General features: G+C 37.7%; 1 protein-coding gene across 1 annotated transcript in view; it reads right to left on the bottom strand.

The window, feature by feature from the left end:
* Positions 1-23,204, bottom strand: part of mapkbp1 (mitogen-activated protein kinase binding protein 1) — a 41,975-nt gene extending 18,771 nt beyond the window's left edge. Inside the window, exons 1-3 of the mRNA XM_014991371.2 lie at positions 22,378-23,204; positions 8,230-8,321; positions 1,666-1,728 (exon numbers count right to left, since the gene is read on the bottom strand). Of these exons, the coding sequence (XP_014846857.2) occupies positions 1,666-1,728; positions 8,230-8,321; positions 22,378-22,494 (272 nt within the window). The 5' untranslated portion in view covers positions 22,495-23,204. The remainder of the gene's footprint in view (positions 1-1,665; positions 1,729-8,229; positions 8,322-22,377) is intronic.
* Between the last annotated feature and the right edge of the window lie 30 nt (positions 23,205-23,234).

The raw sequence follows: 23,234 nt of genomic DNA, 5'->3' as shown, positions 1-23,234 counted from the left end.
TTCTTGAGAATAGGGACAAAATGGGTTTTAATTTTCCCACATTTTTTTTTATTATTTCTCAACCTTATGTATGCAAATATGACAAATAATGTTTTGGAAATGTAAAGATGCTAAGGTGCAGGCTCCCAGTTGCAACATTTTTTTAAAATTAATTTTTAATCGACCTGACCCAGAACTTTGTCATCACCATCTGACAAAAATAAATCTAAAATGATTTTTAAAATACCATATTAGTGATATTTTTACTCAATTTACAGACAAATGCTTCTCAAGAAACAAAAGAAATATTTAAAACAAAAAACAACAAAAAGTCCATCTGACGGAGTTGACACAGAACTGAAGGTGGTGACAAACTAGTGAGTAAAATGAAAAACTTGATACATGTGAAGAAATGCAATTTAATGTAAAATACATTAAAATGAATTAATTGCACATTTAAGTGAGATTTAACAACAATTTCACTAAAAGAGTCAGAAAAACTCTGATTTAGTTGACATCTGACAGAGTTGACGAAATGCCAAACTACCTCAATTTATATGATGTTATTCTGAAGGAGGCCATATTGTAGCTCATCAGGTCCATGAAATCTTTACAATATACCAAAATTAAGCTTTTATTTCACAAAATTTCATCAAAGTTTTGTAAATTGTCAGTTATGGTGTTGACACATCATGGTTGTGACAAACAACTTAGGAATAAAACAGAAGAAAAAACTAAAGAATAACTTAAGCTAACCGGAGCTAACTAGCCCTCCTAGCAAAGGAAGAGAAAAGACAACGTCATGGGGTCCTCAGAAGTTCTGGTGCCCCCCAATAATGCCTGATTTTTTAACATTTTTTTCATGTCTGACAGTGTTGACAAAAACTAGGGACAAATTTCAATGGAGTTGGAAAATATCTAAAAATGATTTTTAAATCAATAATTATGATACTTTTATAATTATAAAAGTATCAATAAATTGATACTTTTATCAATATATTGATAATTTTATCAATATATTATTGTCATAATATATAATTTTTGTATTTCTTTAATTGTTTTAAACTATTATAATGTATTGAGTTCTGCTCCTGGACAAGGGATTTTACAGGCATCATCCACCGACTACAATGTTTAAAATAAAAAAATATTCAGCAAACACCAGGAAAATATACATTGTTGTGCTCAAATGACCCAGGTTAGTTTAGTCAGATATTTGAAAAAATTATATTTTGTGTATATTTTATTCAAATTTTGTGCTTTATCCATGGGACCTGTTTTGTCTCTATTCTCAAGAATCACTAGATGCTCCTGTTTTGAGTTTCTAGATAAGTATAAGTACTCCATCATTTATAAGTTAGAAGCAGTTTCTCTGGATAAACTAATAGGAGGAGCAGTTTCAGATTCAACTGCTTCACACAAACATTTTTGAGAACGTCAAAATGCTAAATTATTTAAGGGAAATAAATACTTTATTGGATCATCATTTTGTTGGAAAAAAACAGAAAAGTTCCATTACAAGCACAAATAAATAAGGTAATTAATGCCGTAAATGAGTGGATGTAAACCTTTCTCTATCACTGTACACAGAAAAGTGACTTCCTCTAGGATAACCTGTTCATAGTACTGTAGATGATTGGATGTGTTAGTTTGGGCTGCAGATGTAGAGGTCAGGGGTCATTTTACCTGGAACTGTTCAAGATGTGCTGCTGTTTGTTCTTGCGAGGATTCAGCAGGATGATGACACACCTGGAGAAACACAGGATCATACAGAGTTCAAAGGCTGAGCGAGACAAACAGAAAGGAGGCGAGTGAGAGAGAAAAATGAAAACAAGCTGGCAGGCAAAGGAAGCAGAAGAACAACAAAAAAACCTCTTTATTTTAATATTTTTTTTCCTTAAGGGATTCCCTTAAGAAGAATCCGTCCTAGTGCTAGTGTTAGTGATCCAGTGCTAGTGCTAGGAGCAAGCACTAGCAGCACTGTTGCCTAGCACTGTTGCCTAGTGCTCGCTCCTGACAATAGATTGCTTTGAAGGTGAAGACTGGATGTAACCCACTGACTTTCAAACAAATACATTTGTGGGTGTATAGGACTACACAGGATAAGACGTTACCAACAGAATTTCTGGCCCCCGTGAATTTTGGGAAGAGACTTCAGCAGATTTGGTTTCTTTTAAATTGATACCTTCAAATCAGATCATCTGTGGAGCTTGTAGGTCACGTCCTTTCAGACTTTCCCACAAGGCCCTAGTGTTAAAAGGTTGACAGAGAAGATGAGGGGTGACTCTTTGTGGAATGTATGACCAGTTTCCAGCTGTTTTTACATATGGATGATAACAGATGTTCTGAAGTCATAATGATATGCCTGATGAATAAGCCTGACATTGCATTGTTATTTCCATTTCATTGCTCAACCACAACTCTCTAGACACACTGAGCTTAATTATGACCTGGTGCTGGGAATCGGGGCTGGGCTTCCCTTCCAAAGCTAGTAAAGAGTTTTCTAAGCAGCCCTGGCTCCTGGCTGAACACGTCTGATTCAAGTTAGAGTGAATCTGCTGCAGCTTATGCTCCAACGCCCACAGGCTCAATGTTGTGGTGCAAAAAGTTACACAAACCATTTTTCCAACAAGTACTATGCTGGCAAGATTCACTGCTCCTTATGGGGCTCAGGCTTTGGGCCCCATAAGGAAAACTGCTGTTTTTAGATTAGGTTTAGGACTAAGTGTGAGGATTTGCGTTTTTTGTGGATTTATTTCTAGGTTTTTCTGAGTTTATTTAGTTCTGTTCCCCTGTGAGTCTGTGATGTCCTGTTTGCTCTTTTTTTGTTTCCCAGGTGTGTCTAGTCCCCCTGATTACTCCCTGTGTATTTAAGCCCACCTGTTGTCTCTGTTCTTTGTCAGATCTTTGTGTGTTTGTGTGTCACCGTCAGTAGTCGTCACAGTAGAACTGATAAGTCCTGTGTCGACTCAGCTCTCGTTTTCAGTCTTGTATTTTCAGTTGATACCGGTATTTAGCTGTTGCTAAGCCTTCTGCCATGCTGCCTGAACGGGACTGTTTTGAGCCACTTTCTTATTAAACTTTTCATCATCTCAAGCTGGGTCCCTGCGTTCGTTCTCATCATCACAAAACCGCCAAATCATGACACTAAGGTGTGAACTGAGTTGAAGTTGCCTTGGGTTAATCATGTAATGGTTACGATTAGGACAATGGTTAGGCTATAAAATGAATGAAAAATGAGTGGAAGTCAATGTGAAAATAGAAAGACCTATTTCTATTCTCACCTTGGAAAGCCTTCTGGCCTCCCAAGGTGAGAAATGCTAAAACACACACACACAGAACCTTGTGAGAGTCAGTGGGCTGTGTGAAGCAAAGTTATGCTGAGTCTGACTGGAGGTGTGAAAGCTGCAACATCAGCAGCATTATAGTCACCTTTCTTTCACACTGTTTCTATAAACCAACATTCCTCACTGCAATTATCTTCTACAGCGTCATGTACTCTGGAGACAGTGGGCTTCACCGCCAGGCGTTTTTATGGTGCTTTATGTAAGACTGGTGCTTGTTTTTAACACAGTTGAATGGTTTTCTGTTTTTATTTCCATTCAAACTTGGTACTACAACCCCTGGCAAAAAGTATGGAATCACCAGTGTTGGATGAGCAGTCATTCAGACATTTCATGCTGTAAAACAAACTCGGATCAAAAACATGACACAATATTAAGGTCGTTCCAAAGTGCAACTTGTTGGCTTTCAGGAACACTCAAAGAAATGAAGAGAAAACATTGTGGAAGTCAGTGAATGATACTTTTATTGACCAAACACAGGGAAATAAATATGGAATCACTCAATTCTGAGGAAAAAAGTATGGAATCATGAAAAACACATAAACAAAAGACCATTCAAAATACATCACTAGTATTTAGTTGCACCATCTTTGGCTTTTATAACAGCTTTTAGTCTCTGAGGCATGGACTTGATGAGGGACAAACAGTATTTGGTGCCTACTCTCTTTGATAGCAGTTGCCAGATCAGCTTTGCAGGTTGGAGCCTTCTTGTGGAACATTTTTTTCAATCTCCACCACAGGTTTTCTATTGGGTTGAGGTCTGGACTATTTGCAGGCCATGACATCGACTGAATGTGTCTTTCTTCAAGGAATGCCTTCACTGTTTTTGCCCTATGGCACGATGCATTGTCATCTTGGAAAATTATTTCATCATCTCCAAACATCTGTTCAATTGAAGGGATGAGAAAACTGTCCAAAATGTCAATGTAAACTTGTGCATTGATAGAAGAATTAACCACAGTCATCTCCCCAGTGCCTTTGCCTGACATGCAGCCCCATATCATCAAGGACTGTGGAAATTTGGTTGTTTTCTTCAGGCAGGCCTCTTCATAAATCTCACTGGAACGGCACCAAACAAAAGTTCCAGCATCATCACCTTGTCCAATGCAGATTCTTGACTCATCACTGAAGACAACTTTCATCCAGTCATCCACAGTCCATGATTGCCTCTCCTTAGCCCATCGGAATCTTGTTCTTTTATGGTTAGGTGTCAATGCTGGTTTTCATTTAGCTTTCCTGTATTGAAATCCCACCTCCTTTAGGCGATTTCTTACGGTTCGGTCACATACATTGACTCCAGCTTCCTCCCATTTATGCTTCATCTGTTTAGTTGTACTTTTTTGGTTTTCAAGACAAATGACCTTTAGTTGTTTGTCTTGACGCTTTAATGTCTTTCTTGGTCTACCAGTACGCTTGGCTTTAACAACCATTCCATGCTGTTTGTGTTTGGACCATATCTTGGATACAGCTGACTGTGAACAGCCCACATCTTTAGCAACCATGCGTGAAGGGTTACCTTCTTCAAGAAGTTTCACAATCCTCTCTTTTGTTTCAAGGGACATTTCTCTTGTTGGAGTCATGGTTCTCGCCACTCCACTTCGTCCAGCAGCCCTCCAAGGTGTCATGACTGCAGGTGTTTTGAACTGCACACTAACGGGCACATCTAATCTGGGGCAGGTGTCCATTTAGGGAAAGGAAATAGACTGGGTGTGTCCTTTTTTCTACCTCCAATTTGAGTGATTCCATACTTTTTTCCTCAGAATTGAGTGATTCCATATTTATTTCCCTGTGTTTGGTCAATAAAAGTATCATTCACTGACTTCCACAATGTTTTCTCTTCATTTCTTTGAGTGTTCCTGAAAGCCAACAAGTTGCACTTTGGAATGACCTTAATATTGTATCATGTTTTTGATCCGAGTTTGTTTTACAGCATGAAATGTCTGAATGACTGCTCATCCAACACTGGTGATTCCATACTTTTTGCCAGGGGTTGTAGGTGTAAAATGGAGTATTGTGTGTGTGTTTGTGGAGGCTTGGGGATGTTATTGGGGTGAGGCTGGAGAAGCACGTCATCGTGGGGGAGAAGTCAGGGAGGTAGAGGGGTGAAAGGTTTGTTTTGTTTTCTGAAAAAGGCTTAAGAAAAGCTTCCATCTTTTTGGCCAAAGGTTCATCAAAAATTGTATTCTATTATTATTATTATTATTATTATTATTATTATTATTATTATTATTATTATTATTATTGTGAGCTATGTTGAGAGAGACAAAATTTCCCCTTTTGGGACCAATAAAGTATTATCTATCTAACTTTTCTAAAAAACTAAAGGCTCCAGCTGGAGGAAATGTTTAGTTTGGCCAAATCAGACCCAGTTTATCTGTCCACTTAACACGTAGGTTTTAAAAATAATCAATATTTTGATAGTATCAATAGTATAAATCAATATTCTTTAGATACTCTTTTCACTAAATGGATACAAACTGAGCCCACCTTTATTTCCCCTATTGGGGAAATAAAGAAATGAAGAAATGAAACTGCTGCGTGTTCAAAATAAAAGCATGAATATAATGAAGCTTATTCAATTGAAAGTTTACTAAATTAATTCATGGGAAGCTAAGTGCACTACGTTTTTCAAGTTTTGAGTGAATAAAGTTCTCAGGAAAGAGAGTTTATTCCTCTATACAAATTTGCCCTGAATTTTGTCACTGTGTTGCACCAAAAGATATTAAAGTAAAATACATAAAAGGGGAAATAAAGGTGAAAGCTAAATTGCAGCTTTGTGGATGTAAATGTGTAGACTGCTTTGGGTCAGAGGAAGTTAGGACTGAAGCTCAGGTCAAACTTTCTGGGTTCTAACAGAAAGTCTGTAAGTCTGTGTTTGCTGACGATCTGAAAAAGGTTCCAGCTGAGTGTCCTGAAAGCAGCCTGTGTGACTGCTGTATGAAACCATGCAGAGCTGAAGTATTAAAGGACTTCATCACGTGATGAAGAAGATCCAGTCAGCATTTTCTTTGCCTGACTGTGAACTGGACGGTCCTGCAGCACATCTGCAATGCAGCAGAGGGTTGGGGCTGCGGGAGGAGGGGCCTCTGCTCTGTCGGCTCCTTCTGTTACTCCTGTATGCTACTGGACCCATGGTACAACACAGATGCAGCTGATTTAGTCTTTGCTGTTATTTGTTATCACATCCCCTTTTCAGATGAGTAAAAAAAAACAAGTTTAAAAACAGTTTGATGTATTTTATAGACAGATTGCTAAAGCAGATGCCTGTAACTGCAGCCTAGTTGCACACAGCCCAGGATGTAGACAGTAGTGACATAACACAGACACAGACTGTGCAGCATGTCTGCAGAATCAAACCGATGAGGAAAAGCCCAGCCTCATTAAATCCTTCTGCTCTGCTTAAAACATCACATTTACAGTGTTGTATGAATGTCTCTTTATTTTTCCCCAGAATGACCTAGATTCACCCCTGCTGCTCCCCCACACCGTTCCACTAACCCACTCTCTAGTCTTCACTCTCAATAAGCTGAAATCTTTGCCGTCAAGCTGATGTAGAACCTGAATACATATCGACCAATCATAATCTCCATAGCCTCCCATACCTGCAGCTGATTGGAGAATTTGGTTTTGCAGTGTTGAGGTACAGCAGTTAACACAGCTGATCCGTGGACACCAGCATTCTTCTAAAAAACAACAATGGTTCTTTTCCAGGTTTTAAATGCGTGCCAAATGAATGCACGCTGCACCTAAGACTTATTTATAGTTGCAACAAATTAATACATGATTTAACTACTACTACATAAAATGCAAATCAGAATTTTTTTGCTCTCAGATATTTTTTTCTTAAGTGATTTCACAGAAAATATCTTGTGACAATCAATTCACAGATTTGCTAATCAGTTAATCTGTTAAAGCGCTAAGAGAGGAGCTCATTTTTTGTTTAGCTCTTTAGCTGACTTTGAGAACATGTAGCGCACTTAGCTTACCATAATTAAATTTTTCCTGATAAATTCTAAAACACTAATTTAATTGGTTGTTTTTAAACTTTCAGTTGAATTAAATTTGACCCATGAGTGGAGGTTTTTATTATTGACAGCTAAGCATTCTTCAAGTGGATGTTTATATTTATGCTCTTATTTTGAAGGGGGCCAAGACTGTTTAGGCAGCAGTTCCGTTTCCTCTTCCCACGTTTTCTTTGCCCTATAACTTCATTTTGAGCAAGAAACACCCAGGAACAAAATAAAATACATACAGTAGAGAAGAAACATAAATACAATACCTAACAACATTATTCAGCATATAAATTATGATGTAAAGTATTGTGAAAATTTAGCTTTCTGAAATACCGTTTTGCTGTACTGCTTTAGAATTAGCAGAATTACTGTTTGTGATTCTATACTGGATTTCTGTGTTTGGAATTCTAAACCAATATTTTATGATACAGGGAATTTCTAAAATTTAAGATCTCCAACCAAAGAGTGAAATGTTATAATTCTTGTAGTTGATTTTATTTGAACAGATATGTGGAGCATCGTACTGTATTTCTAGATATTAGTGAGGCAGAGAGTGTCAACTCTGTAACTCTTAGTGCTAATAAAAAAGTTACATTTTAAATTTAATCAAAAAGTATATAAAAAAAATCTTTAATTTTTACACATAGTATTTAAAAAGACATCAAAAACTAGATAAAACTTTTATCGGCAGATCAGAGATTGGCCCAGTGCATCTTTATCATAAAACTATTTTAAAAATGTGAAAATAATTCCCATTCCTAATCTTTTTAATATGGTTTGGTTTATTTCAACTTCTTAATATTCTTTACTGCTGCTACATCACATCCCAGCAACTTTTACCATCATCACACAGGCCCCGCCCACATCCCATCCATACACTGTGAATTACTCACCCAGCAGGATACGCCAGCAGTCCAGTACGCGGGTCACAGGCCAGCGCTCGGTTTCCTGGAGATGTGATCCCAAGAACCTTCTCCAACGTCACCTGCAATGCAAAGGTCAGACGTTATTTTGGTGTAGCTTCATAATATATTTATTCTCCAGTTAGTCTCAACAACTCCAACAGAGATGGACGGAGACTCCAGCCAGAACTTCCCCCGATCTGTAAAAGTGCCAAACTCAGGTTTGTCTCATCTCTTTAGATTGAGACTGATCTTCTGACAATGACAGACATACCTTCTCATCTCTCCCCATTCCTCCAAACAGCAGTGACCAACTTTGCACTAGAGATAAAAACTACAATTCCCAAAATACTTTGGAATAGGAAAAACAAGAATTTGTATAAATTTAGAGGTGTTACACACCAAAGCAACTACAGAACTTTGGAACAGGTCTGCTCTTCCACAGCCATCATTACATCACTCTTTGAGAAAAGGTTTGATCCTCCCTCTGTTCTATTCTGGATTTCTGTGGTAGAGGATCACATTGCTATACAAACAATGTTAACCAGTATTGATAGTAGACGCCACAGGTTATACATTTCCTTTAAAGCAGAACCTATGGACACATGATGGTGACCTCTGACCCACCAATCAATTCACAAAGCAACTGGCAGCGCTGAGACAAGCCAGAGGAAAATGGGAGACAGTAGAATATGTTATTATAGTACGAGTTAAAATGATTCATATTATTATTGAATTTGTTTTTTGTTTTTTTTTGTTTTTCGATACAACTGACTGTGTTTGAAACATTTTGTTTGAATGAAGGGAACCACATCTGACAGGTTTCAGTTTGTTCATGTTGTTGAGAATCCTAAGGAGTACCACAGGGTTCAGTGTTTGAGCTACTTTTTTTTACTTTATGTATGCTTCCAGGAGGAATTCTTAAGAATCAAATTTGGATACATTTCCATGGTTATTTTTGGGGTCCTTGGCTATATTTTCCATGCAGTTTGACAAATCTAAAGAGAATTATCAGAAACTTTTGCATTTTGCTATGGTGCCCTAAAACATCTGAATTCAGGTGATCCACAATGCTGCTGAGTTTGATTCAAGCAAAAAAGAAGAAATCACGTGTCTGTATTTTACTGTACTTTGATATTTTAATATTAGATGACTTATATTGCAATAAAAATATATTCCCCATATACATACACATATAGATCAGAAAAAGGACATAAAATTGTCATCTTTTTGCTAATCATAATGAAGTTTATATACTAATCACTTTTAATTGTACCTCTTTGGATTTGTGTGCATCTGTTTAATAAAGATTTTGACATATTACTCAAAATATCTGTTTTATATTGGAGATTTTTTGCATTTATTTGTATCTCTAATGCATTTGAGCAGCACAGTGTAGCTGCAGTTGGCGCTCCTGCCATCTTGGGTTTGGATCTTGTGTAATCTCTCTGTTGAAGAGTTTGCATAATCTCTTGGTGCAAAGGTACTAAGTAGGTGTTCTTCAGATTATATCAGTTTAACTTCACAGTGCAAATACATGTACATTTGTGTATGGAAGCATAAATGGAGGGACAGATGGATGGAAGAAGGGACATATGGATGGATGGCTCCCTGTCTAACTGTGGATGAAGTCATCTTGTGAGCTGTTCTAGCCAAGTTTATACCAGTATGAAAGTCATAAATCCAGATCTTTAGAGCTCCAAGTACAGATGTAACAGTTCCCTTACGCAACAAACTGCTTTCCATTTTGTCTCCGAGACAAACTAGTCTTCACTTAAAAGAGTTCATCTGCTGAGGGAGTACAGTAACGGACTTTGATCAAACAAACACTTACTTCATGCTCCATGCTCCTTTTAAGTGTCCTGGTGTGATCTGACCAAAGCGTTAGGAAGATGCTCAGCTCATCAGCCATTCAAACTGTTTATCAGCCTGAACTTAAAGCTGTTTGTTGTGAAGCTCAGTGCTAAGCTAACAGCAGAAAACTTCAGCTCTGACTCAGTCTGTCCTCCTCTCACATGACTCTCCTCCTTCTGCACCAAACTCTATTTATATTTTTACCCATTCTGCTCTGACTTCAGTGTGAGGAGAGACTGAAAAAGGCCATCTGTTTGATTCAGCAGCTGCCACTTATTCTGTTTAACATGTCCGTAGAGGCTATTGATGGTAGTCAAGCAATTTAAATCAAAAACAGAAACCACATCATTCTTTCTAAATATAAAGTTGCAGTGTCCAACAAGTGAGTAAACTACTGGACATAATAAAGGGAGTACAGCTTCCACCCGGCCTGTTTGGGTCTAATGACCTCCAAACTGAAAGGAAGTATATACATCAGATTAACTGAGAAATAGAGTAATTGTCAAAAGTATAAGAATGTTGGCAATACTTTGATGTACGGAAATGTACTAGCCAGTTATGTTCTGTCTCCTGGCAGAGTTTTCTTTCTCCAGGGATTCTGCATCCTAGTTAGAATAACCAGGACACTGAACCACATGAATCAACAATTTGTTCAACCAATCATATTCGGAATTTAAGCTAGTGGGTATGTTCTTAATAGCTGCAGGGCACACTCATTGACCCAATGACAACGGATGTAATGTAGCAAGTCACAGTGAGCAAGCTACAGGGACATGAAAACACCAACAAATGCAGATTTGGTTGATGATAAGAATGAGTTTGATAGTGCCTGACCAGTGACTGACTGCTTTGAGGCACACAGTGAGCAGAGGTCACCAACATTCTGCAGTCAGTATCTACAAATCTTCAAAGTTTATGTGATCTTCAGATTAGCTGAAGAACTGCACAAAAAGAGCTTCAGCTAATAAGTGTCCATGGCCAATATGCTCTCACACAAACAGCGCAACATCTTTGTGAGCTCCAAGTGTAAAGAAATAATGACTGCTTAGGAGGCTTCAATTTGCTCTCATAACATTCAAGGTGCAGTATGTAACTTCTATTAAAAAATGTTTTTTATATATATGTTAAAACTGGCCTGATGTCGTGACAATATGAGACATAATCTGTGAACAGATCAACATCCTCCACCTTCTCCCTGAGCTACTATTGGCGTCTGAACACCTCTCCCGACCAAAAAACAACCAATCAAAGCCAGGAGGCGGGTCCTAGTGCTGTCAATCAACCTCATGTCCTCACTGCTAAACAAGCTAATGGCAGAGAAGCAACTTACCATTCTAGGAAAGGCGTTTATCCGTCGTCATTAATGGACATGCTAACTAACCTAGCATTCATGACATGCTATGCTAGCTCTAGCAGAGAGCATGGGGGGACAAAGAGGATGGGCAGTGCCACAGGGAGAGCTGATTGACAGCGTTAAGACCCTCCTCCTGATTCTGATTGGTTGTTTCTAGTTAGTATTCGGAGCACTGGCGAAGGTAAAGGAGCTCACATATTAACTGTCTCATACTATACTGTCACACGACATTATGACAGTTGTAAAACATACTTTTTATTAAAAGTAACATACTGCAGCTTTAATCTAAATGCACATATATGCCTTCTCTTAAGTTTTACACCAGCATTTCAGTCAGGCTCACTAGTGTAGATGACAGACCGCCTGCAGGTAAGTTTGGGACAGCAGACTGGAGTCGCCATCAGCTGAGCAGAGCTTTCTATGCTAGCTGGCTATGTGGCAGCTTGCAGGCTGCACATGGTTGATGTAGGCTCTTTTCCTATTGGTTCTACTCTGATATCTGGTAAGGTTGTGTGGCTCCTGTGTGACAGGGGAAAGATAATCTGATGAGTTTTTGAGAGCTGTATTCATTTCTTTGAATGCTTTGACGCAGTTTAACATTTGGTTTATAGATCCTTGTATTTTATATGTACTTATACCCAACCATCCTTTAGAAACAAATGGAGAAGGTTACAGACTGTCAAGAATTTGTTAAGCATGTCCTGGAACTAATAGCTACATTTGTCAGCCATTTGCTTAGATAACAGAAACTGGAAGTGGTGAATTTGGGTGTAGCTCTGTTAAGTCTGAATAGAAATGTCAGTAGGCTGTGTGGCTGTGTTGTAAATTTACCACAGATAAATAAATGAGCAAGTGCAAAACATAGTATTTTTGTAATTTAAGAGTGGTGCTTTGGGTGGAACACAATAAGGCTGCTTTAGCCCCAGTGACCTATTCTGTCTTTGCGAACATGTTGAGGTCAGAGGCGAGGTGACAGACGGTTAGTGGGAGTTCAGGTTGAGAGGATATGCAAAGAGCCAGAATGACCTTGTGGTTTGAATAAACACACACAACAGAGGATATTAAGGCTCACTAAAAATATATATTTCTGTTATGGGCATGTTTAAATTCAGATGTACTGACATGCAGTAACAACACATCACAAGGCAGATGGTAGCACCCCTAGGGGGGATTTTTTTTGTGGCACCTTATGTTGGTCTGTGACATACAATCCAAGTGAAACATATCAAGATTTTGGGTTGTAGTGTTACAAAATTTGCAGTGGAACTCAATAAAAAGATTTAATCGATTTAATTGCTATGTCTGAAATTAATTGATCACAATTAATCACATTTTAATCAAAAGTTATTGACCAACTAAGCAAGATTTTGAAATCAAAAACCAATTTTGTTGCTAAATTATTGAATAAATAGACATGTTTGAACCCCTCATCATTCACAGAACTTCTTTAGAAATATTGACTGTGGACGCTGACATTAGGGACGTCTGTGCTGCTGCAAAATGTTTAGCATTGAGATGTTAGTTTAGGCTTGATTAGCTTCACTGATAGGCTAACTACTTTTAGCAAAACCTGAACACAACAGTCTTTTCCAGCGTCCCATTAGATCATATTTCTGAAACAAAAATTAACCCAGATTGAAACAAAAGAAGCAGCGCCATCATCCATCGTATTTGTTTGCAGATAAACAAACAAGCCACCAATCTGGTACGCCCACAGATTTGTGGGGAAAAATAAGAAAATGACAAAAAGAAAATGACAATTGTATTAAAACTTTTGTTTTTAATTAATCAAAATTAATGTATTAAAGTCCCGGTTCTACACAACATATTTTAAAATATATCTAAAATATATTTTTAGAACAAAACTTCAGGGTGAATGAGAGAGACTCTCTCTCCTCAATGCTGTGAGGAACACAGCACAACCGTTTTAGAGATGCTTCCTAATCTTTTCTGTTGACGTTTCACATCTTTATCCAAACTGAATCCAGACTAATGGGAAAAAGTGGAGCTAATCCCACCAAGTTTTCCTGAAATATTTTGAATACTGCGAAAACATCAGCAGGGATTCCTCTGTTGTACGGCTGAATCACATGTTAACCCACCACTGGTAAAATCTGTGATTGGAGGCTTTAAAATGTTGCTTACTGTTTCCGCGTTATTTATGGGATGTTGTGCCAACGCATATTGGAATATTTATTCAGCTGTTCATAAACATGTTGGATATGAATGGAAGACTAAGGAACTAAATAAAAAAAAACTATTGAATCACTCAGCTGCTAGTGTGATCCAATGTTATGACTGATATTAGCTCAATGTGGTGATGGACAAATATTTTTTTGCTCTGTGTTTTCCTTGGAATAACATGCCTGATGCTTATCTCAACGTGACAAATGTCAACATGCTGGAACGCTTGAAGGCATGCATGACTAACCTCTAATCTGTTTAACACAGGACAGAAAATGTAAACCACGCTGTTCCACATTCACAATGCACACGACCTGCTGCTGGCGTGAAACTAACCTTAGCAGGGCTAATGTCAGAGTTCAAGGCAGGACGCGTCAGGAAAAGCCGTTCCTGCCACAGTGCAGGTTTGCAGACAAACGTTGGAACAAAACAAAAGATTTCTGGAATGCATGTCCTCTGTACAAATGAGAACAAAGTTAGGAGATGTCTGCCCATACTACCCAACACAATGGTTAGAGAAAACCAACTACAGCACAGTGTTAGATGGGTGATGATGTGGGGTTTCTGCAGGAGATGTGACGGATACTGAATGGTTTCTACATATTTACACTTTTCTTTATTGTTCCTGCAAAACTCAGCTGCAGAAGGTTTTGGCATATTTTCAACAAAACAAATAGAAACCACTTTTTAATGTTATTATTTGGCCAAGTGTTGGACGGAAGAGTTATGGACTTAAGGCTTCAGCCATCGCTGGATTTTAGTTATTTCTACCTAGCAAGTTAAAGTGTATTGCGCAAAAATACAAGCATTTACTGTGCTAATCCAAAACTCTTAGGGGAGCGGGGGGAATCTAAACTTTCAAATGACTTTTAACAAACTCATGTCAAAACGACAAAGAAAACACCTTCTCCCCCAGGTGTTTTACTGGAAGCTCCTCCTACAAGACAAACAACCACTATTCATTTAAAAACCACAGCAAGACGACAGACAATGAGTTGAGGTAAGAACATCTGGCTATTACCTATTACTACAGCTGTCATTAAATTATAATATTATTAAATAATTACTTACTTAATTACATAATTGCTTAGTTATGTTTTTTTTTTTTTTTTTTTAATGTAACAGGGACCACAAACATCCCCAGGAAGTGCTTTATAAATGAAACATCCCATAATCCTGTTTGACTATTGTCCTGCTCTGGTTTGAAAGACTGGAGAAAAAACCCTGAAGATTATGAGAAACTGTAAACTACACCTGGTGTCCGTCCATAATAAAATCATACAGAATTTACTCAGTGCATCTTAGTTGGATCTTAAGCGCACAAAGGAACATCATCAGTGATCCTTCCTCCCAGTTAAAGTCTGTGACAGTGGTTTACATTTCTGCTGATATTTGTACATCTCTCTTTGCACAGTTTTATTTTCACATGTTGTAAATAGTCGGTTGTTTTTAATACACAAATACACATGCACAATTTTAGTCGACTCTTGATAATAGCACAGTATTTTATGTTTTAATTTTTCCCTTACTGTATAGTATATTACTTAGTTTTGGGGGGGGGGTTTATAACTTTTTACATTTTTATCTTTGTGTGAACCTCATGCCTCAATTACCTGTCACTTTACTGCTGTTACACTTTAAATTTTTCCCACCGTGGAACAATAAAAGATATTTCTATTAAAAGCTGTTCTTCCATTATCACAGCTAAGTAATTCAGGGTGATTGCTTTAAGCTAGAACCTAAACAAATAATCCTATCACCTGGCCTTGTTGCAACAAAATAAAGTAATCTGCATTTAATCATTTATTTGTTCATAGAGAGGGTATGGATTAACTTGTGTATATGAAAGAAATTCCAAGCAATTTTCCCTAAATAATTTCAATGAAAAAATTAGCAGTGAGACCTTTAAAAAAGCCTTGAATAAACGAATGGCTGCATGTTGTAAACAAGAAAGGACAAAAATAACATAAAACCACTGTGTTACTGTGGTTAGTATGAACATTTCATATACTAACTCTGTACTTTGGTTTAGTTTTGAGAAATAAATAATAATATTATGTCATGTTGAGTGGTTCCTCTGGGGTTCTATGTACACAGTGTGAAAATCTGGAAAGAATTGACCCATTTTTTTATCATGTCCTGATTTATAAGCCTTTTAAATACTAGAGAGTATACTCTACAGGCCTAGTTTATAGCACATTGTAAGGTGCTCTGTCTAAAAAATGCCGTAGCCATGTGTTAGCTGTCTCTGTTGGAAAGAGTCTTTGTTTTAGAGACAAGTCACATGCTGATACCTTCTTTTGTCTGGATCACATTTTTGGGTCAAAAGAAGCGCTGAAAGATCTTTTCTTTTCAAAAATGCACCGATTGTCCAAAGACCGGACACAGTGGAAGAAACGGCCCACATGCTTGTTGGTGTGTCAGCCAAACGCAGACACACCAATCCTCTTTCTTTCTATATATATCCCACACAGTAAGTAGTTAGTCTATAGATGGGGACTGTCATGGTAACAAAGGCTGCTGTTGTGTCTTTGCCACACAATGTCAGCTAATACTGCTAGGAAGCTAGCAGCATACATAATTAACTGACAAAAAAAATCTGATTGCCTTTTACGACGTTTAGATCGTTTGCCGATGATGCATAATGAATAATAATAGCCTTGCAACAAAATTTCACTCAGTATGTACATTTTAAATATATAATTGAATGACAATAAAGTCTATGTCTATAATTTTATTTGATTACAGGTTCACATGATGCATACAGTGGACCTCCTCATATTTGTGGTTCAGTGGTTCAGTATTTGTTCCAAATCATATGTAGAAAATGTAACTATTGGCGTATTTTTTCCATAGATATATCTAAAATATTTGAGAGAATGGAGTGTGGAGAGGTGAAATATTTAGTTGCAGTGCTACTCAACACGCTATTGGCTGGCATGTTCAAAGCCGTAAATCCAGCCTTTATGCCATTTATTTTCCTTGCGGCTGATTGGCTGTTCCCCGAGAGCAGACATGTGGAATATTGTAGATGTTAGCTTCTGCGGTAGTCCTGAGACTGTATCCAGTGTGTGTTTTCATACATTTTGTGGTGTGTTTGGTGTTTGAATTATTAAAATAGGTGGATATTAAATGAGTTTTAAAGGGGTTTCAAGTATTCTTGTGATGACATTTGTAACAAAAAGATTTGACTTGAAGTTTCATTCATACTGTACATTAGATTTGTTTGTACTTCAGAGAATCATAAGACGGAAAAAAAACAACAACAAAAAACGCTAATGTTTCTCACAAGGGACAGTGCTAAAAGGTCACATTTGCTCCAATACTAACCAGGCATGTATAAAATCCTCCTGGTTTGATAATCCTGAGTGGAAATATCACAGTTTCGCTGCGTTTATATGACAATCAATAATATAAATTAGATTCACATCAGCTAACTGATTTGTCTTAATAGAAAACCAACAATCATTCCTCCTGCTGAATGAATGTGTTACTCCCTACAGTTATAATGTTCTTATTTATTGTTTTGTATTTTGAAAAAGATGCTGAGTTTAGAGGCAAAAAAAAAATCCCTGTAGCTCTGGTGTTCACAAATGAGACAGTTTAATTCTACTGCTCATTTTTATCTGATAGAAATACAGCAGCCATTAGAAGGAAATGTGCGTGAATGAGATGAAAAAGATGATTGTCTCAGGACGAAGCTGTTATATGAGAAAATGAATCCTTTAAAAAAATTGTTTTGTTTCCATTTTCCAGTGAGGTTATAAGGAAACAACATTATCACTCTAATGATCTTAAAGGCGTAATTTCTGATCAAATCTCTTCGTACAAAGAATGAAAAGCAGGTAACTAGCTCATCCTTCAGAAATGTGCTTGAATGTGGAATGTGATTTTCTTTGTTTACCAGTCAGATCTGCTCAACAGACGCATCACAAATGAAAATTCCTACTTTCCTCTGTCCTTCAATGCTATGAAACGTTTTATTTACTAGAGAGTTTTCAAGGTTTGATTTTTTTTAAGTGTGCTTTATTACACAGAGATGGCTAAAATTGGTATTAGCAAGTCCAGACATCTACTGAATCAGAGATCAGATATTGGCCACAAAATCTCTGATCAGTGCATTTCTAGTGAATGACTGCGATACAGAAATGGGAAAAAACATTAGAATGAATAAAACATTACTTCCTCTATCAGGGAATCGGTTATATAATTATTATTATTTTTAAGTCCTAGTTTATTTTTAATAATGGGAGAATAGGTATTAATAATTTAAAGGTAAATACAATAGATTATAGTCAGGTGTCTAATCTCTAGTCTCATTAGCAGGTTAATATTAAAGCACAATAATAAATAAAGGGATTTAAAAAAAATAAAAATAGCACTACAAAATAAGAATCTATTTATCTATATATCCTTACATATACTCAACACTGAAATCTTTTTGGCTTTTCAAGAGCCAGTTCATAAGATGTATTTTAAATTAGATGAGAAGTAAAACATCACATCTCATTTGGGACCAGTGGTAGATCCATTTAACTGTTCAAATAAAATGTTTATATATGTCAATTTTCTAGTCTTCAGGTCAGGAAGAAATTGGCAAACTGACCCAAATCGGACTTCAACAAAAAAAAAAAAAACAGAAATCGGTATGAGCCGGTAAAAGCCTGATCGGTGCATCGCAGCAAACCTGCCGTGTTCCCCACAGATTTTATGTTAGCAATTTGTCTGATCTAATGGCTGAGACAAGGAGGGAAAAGGTAAAGAAACACTTGAGGATAAGTGGAAAGAAGAAAAAGAAGAACAAGAAGTGCTGCACTAAATCTGGATGTGGAGTTTGACTCTATCATGAAGTGAAATCACAGAGTACAGATGAGAATCTACCCTCTCAAGTCCACTGCTGTTTACAGTTTGTAATGCAAGTTGTGATAATTGTGCTGTTATCAGATACTAAACACTTCATGATCAGTTGTTTTCTAATGTGTCAAAAAATAAATAAATAAAATTGGGCTTTACAGCAGCTGTTACTATTTGTCACGGTATTAAGACAAAAAAATGACCTCTTTAATCTGATTCTGTAAGCTCTTCAGTTGTATTATCCTAGATAATCTTCCTCTGACTTCTGAATTAGCCCCATTTTATAACTTTGCTTTAACTTCAAGCAAACGACCACAGGTGCATTTCACGTTTCAACTGTTTGTAATGTAACAGTACATTTTTAATGCAGGATTTCATCACACATTTTTGTAAAAAGAACAAATGAATACAATGTTTCTGCATCGTGAACATCCAGGTCACCCGTTTTACACGGGGTCGTAAGGTCAGACGCAGATGGTCAAACAAGCAGAAGATCAGAATTTGCTGGTTTTGTTAATTCTACACTCCTGACAACTGATAGAGTGTGAAGTTGTCAGGATTGATGTGGTTGTGGTGAGGAGAGGACGCTGAGACCCAGGTTGTGATTAAGATGAAGGATTTAATGGTGAAGAAGCTCAAACAGTCCAAAAACAGGCAGCACAGCACAGAAGTTAACACGCAGCTAAATACCGGTAGCACTGACAACAAAGACTGACACGATGAGCTAATGCCAGCACAGGACTTCACAGTTCAACTGTGCCGGCAGACTAACAAAGACAACGTGGACGTACGTTACACAAACTTAGACAAGGATCCGACAAGGAACACAGACAACAGGTGAGACTAAATACACTGGGAGGGTAATCACAGGAACGAGACACAGCTGGGATCAATCAATGGGGAGGACAGGACAGAAACTCACAGGGAAACAGGACTAAACACAGAAAATGTCAAAAAATAAACACACAGAAACACAGATCATGACAGAGGCCCATGGTAAGTCAAATAAAAATATTTTGTGGCCACAGAGGAGGACATATACACCAAAAATAAACCTTAAAGTTTTATATTAATTCCACAAAAGCACATTATCTGGTGTTTTTTGTACAAGTTGTACATTCTGAAAGAAAAAACAGACAATTTTTCATTGTTAAGTCAGAAATTTGTAAGAAGTCTAAAATCTAAAAGCAGCAGGACACCGTCTGTCAGGGAGTTGAAGACGCCCAGTTGAAGTGGTGAGTTCAGGTACAATCTGGATATCAGAACATTTCCCAGGAGCAGACTCCATGGAGCCATGTTGTATTCCAGATCCTGTTCGATGAGCTCATGACGAGTCTGCCCCCAGGGCATGTTCTGATTCAGGATGTACAACTTGCACTTTGGAAAAAATCCAGATGTGCATCTCATAAATTTATTACTTAAACCTCAGAGGACCTCTGGCATTTTTGTTGCAAATGTCTGAGTTTTTTTTTTTTTTCATCCGAATTTCTGACTTTAGAATGTCAAAGAATATTTTACTTTTAATATTTAAAATGTATGCACTCAATAATGATTTTTTTTCTTGCAAATTTACGACTTTTCAACATGCAAAATATCCAGTTTGTTTCTTGTAAATATGTGAAATTAATCTAGAAATATTTGCATTTCTTCCTTGTTAATCTAGAGGGATTTTTTGATGGAAATGCACTCCTCCATGTTCATGTTCTTTATTTCCTTTGAACTACAATGGCCCTAATACTTCGTTGTACCCGACAGTTTCAGATGTCTAAAGTATTTCGCCCACTTCCCCAGAGGAAGCTTCCTGCTGAGAGCAGATCTTCCTGAACCAGAATCTGACTCTGATCATCGCTGAGCCATGATGGACGGCAACGCGGCGGCAGAGACTGAAAACAACCACTGATCAGGACAACAATAATCCACAGAACCTAAACGGATTTAATCTGCCCATAGTCCTGTGTAGTTATTAATTTGACTGATTTCTACATGTGTGTCACTCATAAACACTGCAATTAGTTGTAGTGACAGCTGACAAACAGATCATTAAACACTTACAGTGGGCTAAATAGATCAGGAGATGCCCTTCTCTCTTTATGACATAAACGTTGCAGATAAAAATGTTTATAATCACATCTAAACCTCAGAGTCCCCTGCATGAAATGCTGAAGTTGGTTTGTTGCAGGATCTGTGTTTATCTACCAATTCTGGCTGAAAGCTGAACTCTTGCAGCACATCTGATCTCAGCAGTCTAACAGGTTTTCTGCAGGGACGGGCACGCAAATGTTTCCAGAAGGCAGGAATGTTCACGACAAACGGCTTCTTCGTTTAAAAAAAAATGCCACGCACAGTCGGAAGGATGACTTCCTGAAGACTGCTTTGTACCCACATGGAAGCTGAATTCTCCCCACAGCTATTTGTGACCAGATGTTTGTCCTCGCAACACCAGTAAAACAGGTCTGGTGAGCGTCAGAGGAGCGCAGAGTGCGTCTGAAGCTTGGTAGAGTGGTTAATGGAATAATGAGAGGGAACAAGCATTTTGGTTAATCAGCTGAGTCCTGGATAGCAAAGCACTGAATCTTTTTATGCTTAAATATAAAAATCCATGACTTGATTCTGAAAAGCAAAAGATTAAAAAATATTTTGCAGAGATGCACCGATCAGTTGGCTATAGTTTGGAACCGGCCAATATTTCCTCTGTCATTTCTGATCAGTAATTGGGTTAGTGGCAATCTGTCAAGTGATTAACAGTATCTCAGAACTCATATTTTCAGGATATAAACATTATATTACACCATCCTGTAGCAGTATGCTAAACTACCAGCAGCATGAGCATTAACGGTATTTCCATTCATTGCGCAGTTTGACATTTTGAAAATAAATTTGCTTACTGGAAACACGTTAATTTAAAAAACTAACTCTCTTTTTGATCAAACGTTTTGGTGCAAGGATGAGGTGTGGGCGGGGGGCTTCGGCCATATCGAAATAAGATTATTTCACAAAATTGAAATGGAAACATTTTTTCCCCGCATTGCATGAGTCACATGATTAATAACCAGATGTTACTACTGACGCAAAAAACGAAGAAGATGACAGGAAGTATTTATAGGATGATAGCATGGCATGTTTTTAATTACATTTATCGCTCAATAAGCTTATTCATGTGTGATTTAAATTGCCTTTCTCATATAATGGAAACACTGCAATTGTGAAATTGTGCTTTTTCGACATTAGCAGAATATAGAGAAAGTTTTGAACACATTTGTAATGGAAACACATTTTTACTGTTGAATAAAAATGAAATAAATGGCTCATATGCTTGGCTGCAGTTCCTTCATTTTTAATTGGATCCAAAGCTGCTAACTTAATCAAGGTTCCTGGAGCAGTTTTCTATTTTTATGTGTCTTTATAAAACAAATACAACCACTTTAAATCTGAATCTGCTGTATAGATCTCCAGGACAATTGGAAATCTGTTTCAGCAAAGAAAAACATTACTGGTGCCTCTCTAGCGTTTGGTCAAGAAAAGTTCAAACCAAAGACTTTCTTAGAGAGAGAATGGATTGAGAATGTGTTTTGGAAGTGAATAACTGAGCCTGTGGAACAATGGGACAGAGGAAACATGTTGCTTTTAGAGTGAAACATTCCTGAAAGCGTTGGAATGTCACTTTAAGGTTCACAGTCTCAAATGACAGTCGGATAATCTGTTAACACTGTGTAATACCACGGTTATTAATAAAGAAAAGAAACGAAGACACACTACCGGAGGAGTAGCAGCATGTCGAGCAGCCGTCACAGTAATCGGGTCAGCAGACACACACCGTTATACAGCCTGCGTGCGTGTGTGTGTGTGTGTGTGTGTGTGTGTGTGTGTAGGGTCTGCGGTGGGCATGTACGCACCTTGCCGCTTAGGTCGTTTTTGTGCCGCGCGGTACCGCTCCGTCTCAGCTTGATGGACGGGGAGCGCAGCAGGTTCTTGATGCGCGTGCGGATCGTTCCGCTTCCCTCCGCGGACATCTCGACGTTAGCTGCCGGCTAGTTGAGTCTGTCAGCGCCGGGCAGCTCTCACGTAGCTCACGGTCAAGCGTAAATCGTCCTATGCTCTGCACCAGCGTCCGTTGGTGCGGTCATCTTGTCTAGAGTCCGAGGTGGACCAGAGCCTTTCAGAGAGCCTGGGCCTGGTTCGGTTGAAGCTCATTCAGTCCGAATGCGCTCACCATATTAGCCTGTTTGACTCCTGCTGCAGTAAAAGGTAAATCCAGCCAGGCTGGAGCGAGACGACCCACTCTCCGACAGCGTTAAGTTCGCATGCGGCACGTGCAACCTGCTTCCGGTAGTGCTTTTCACGATAAGATGACTAACGTACGCTCTGGAGGTCAAACGGTTTACAGTTAGATTTTTGTTTTGCTTTAAATTTTTCTTTTTTTCTTTCTTTTTCTTTTTTTCAAAAACAAAACAAAAAAAAACATTGAACTGCATATTCTGGTTGAACTTCGTTAACAATCAATAAGACTTTTATTATATTGTGATAAATCAGTTTTGTTTGTTACATCTCAGTGTTGCTTTTGACACTGTCGATCACAACAGTCATATTCAGTAAATTAGTATACAAGTACAGATTAAAAGTGCCTTTTGAAAATAGCAACTTTTAGACCGTTATTAAACATACTTTTCGTTAAGTCCACATTTTTGTTTTTGAAAATAATCTATTTATTGGTCTGATGTTAAATTCTAATTTTAAATGTGATGTGTTTTTA

Source organism: Poecilia mexicana, unplaced genomic scaffold, assembly GCF_051168715.1.
Source record: "Poecilia mexicana isolate PSO_F unplaced genomic scaffold, ASM5116871v1 scaffold_22, whole genome shotgun sequence".
Classification (NCBI taxonomy): Eukaryota; Metazoa; Chordata; class Actinopteri; order Cyprinodontiformes; family Poeciliidae; genus Poecilia; species Poecilia mexicana.
Note: the sequence above shows the minus strand (reverse complement) of the source record. Positions and strands in the feature narration are given on the sequence as shown.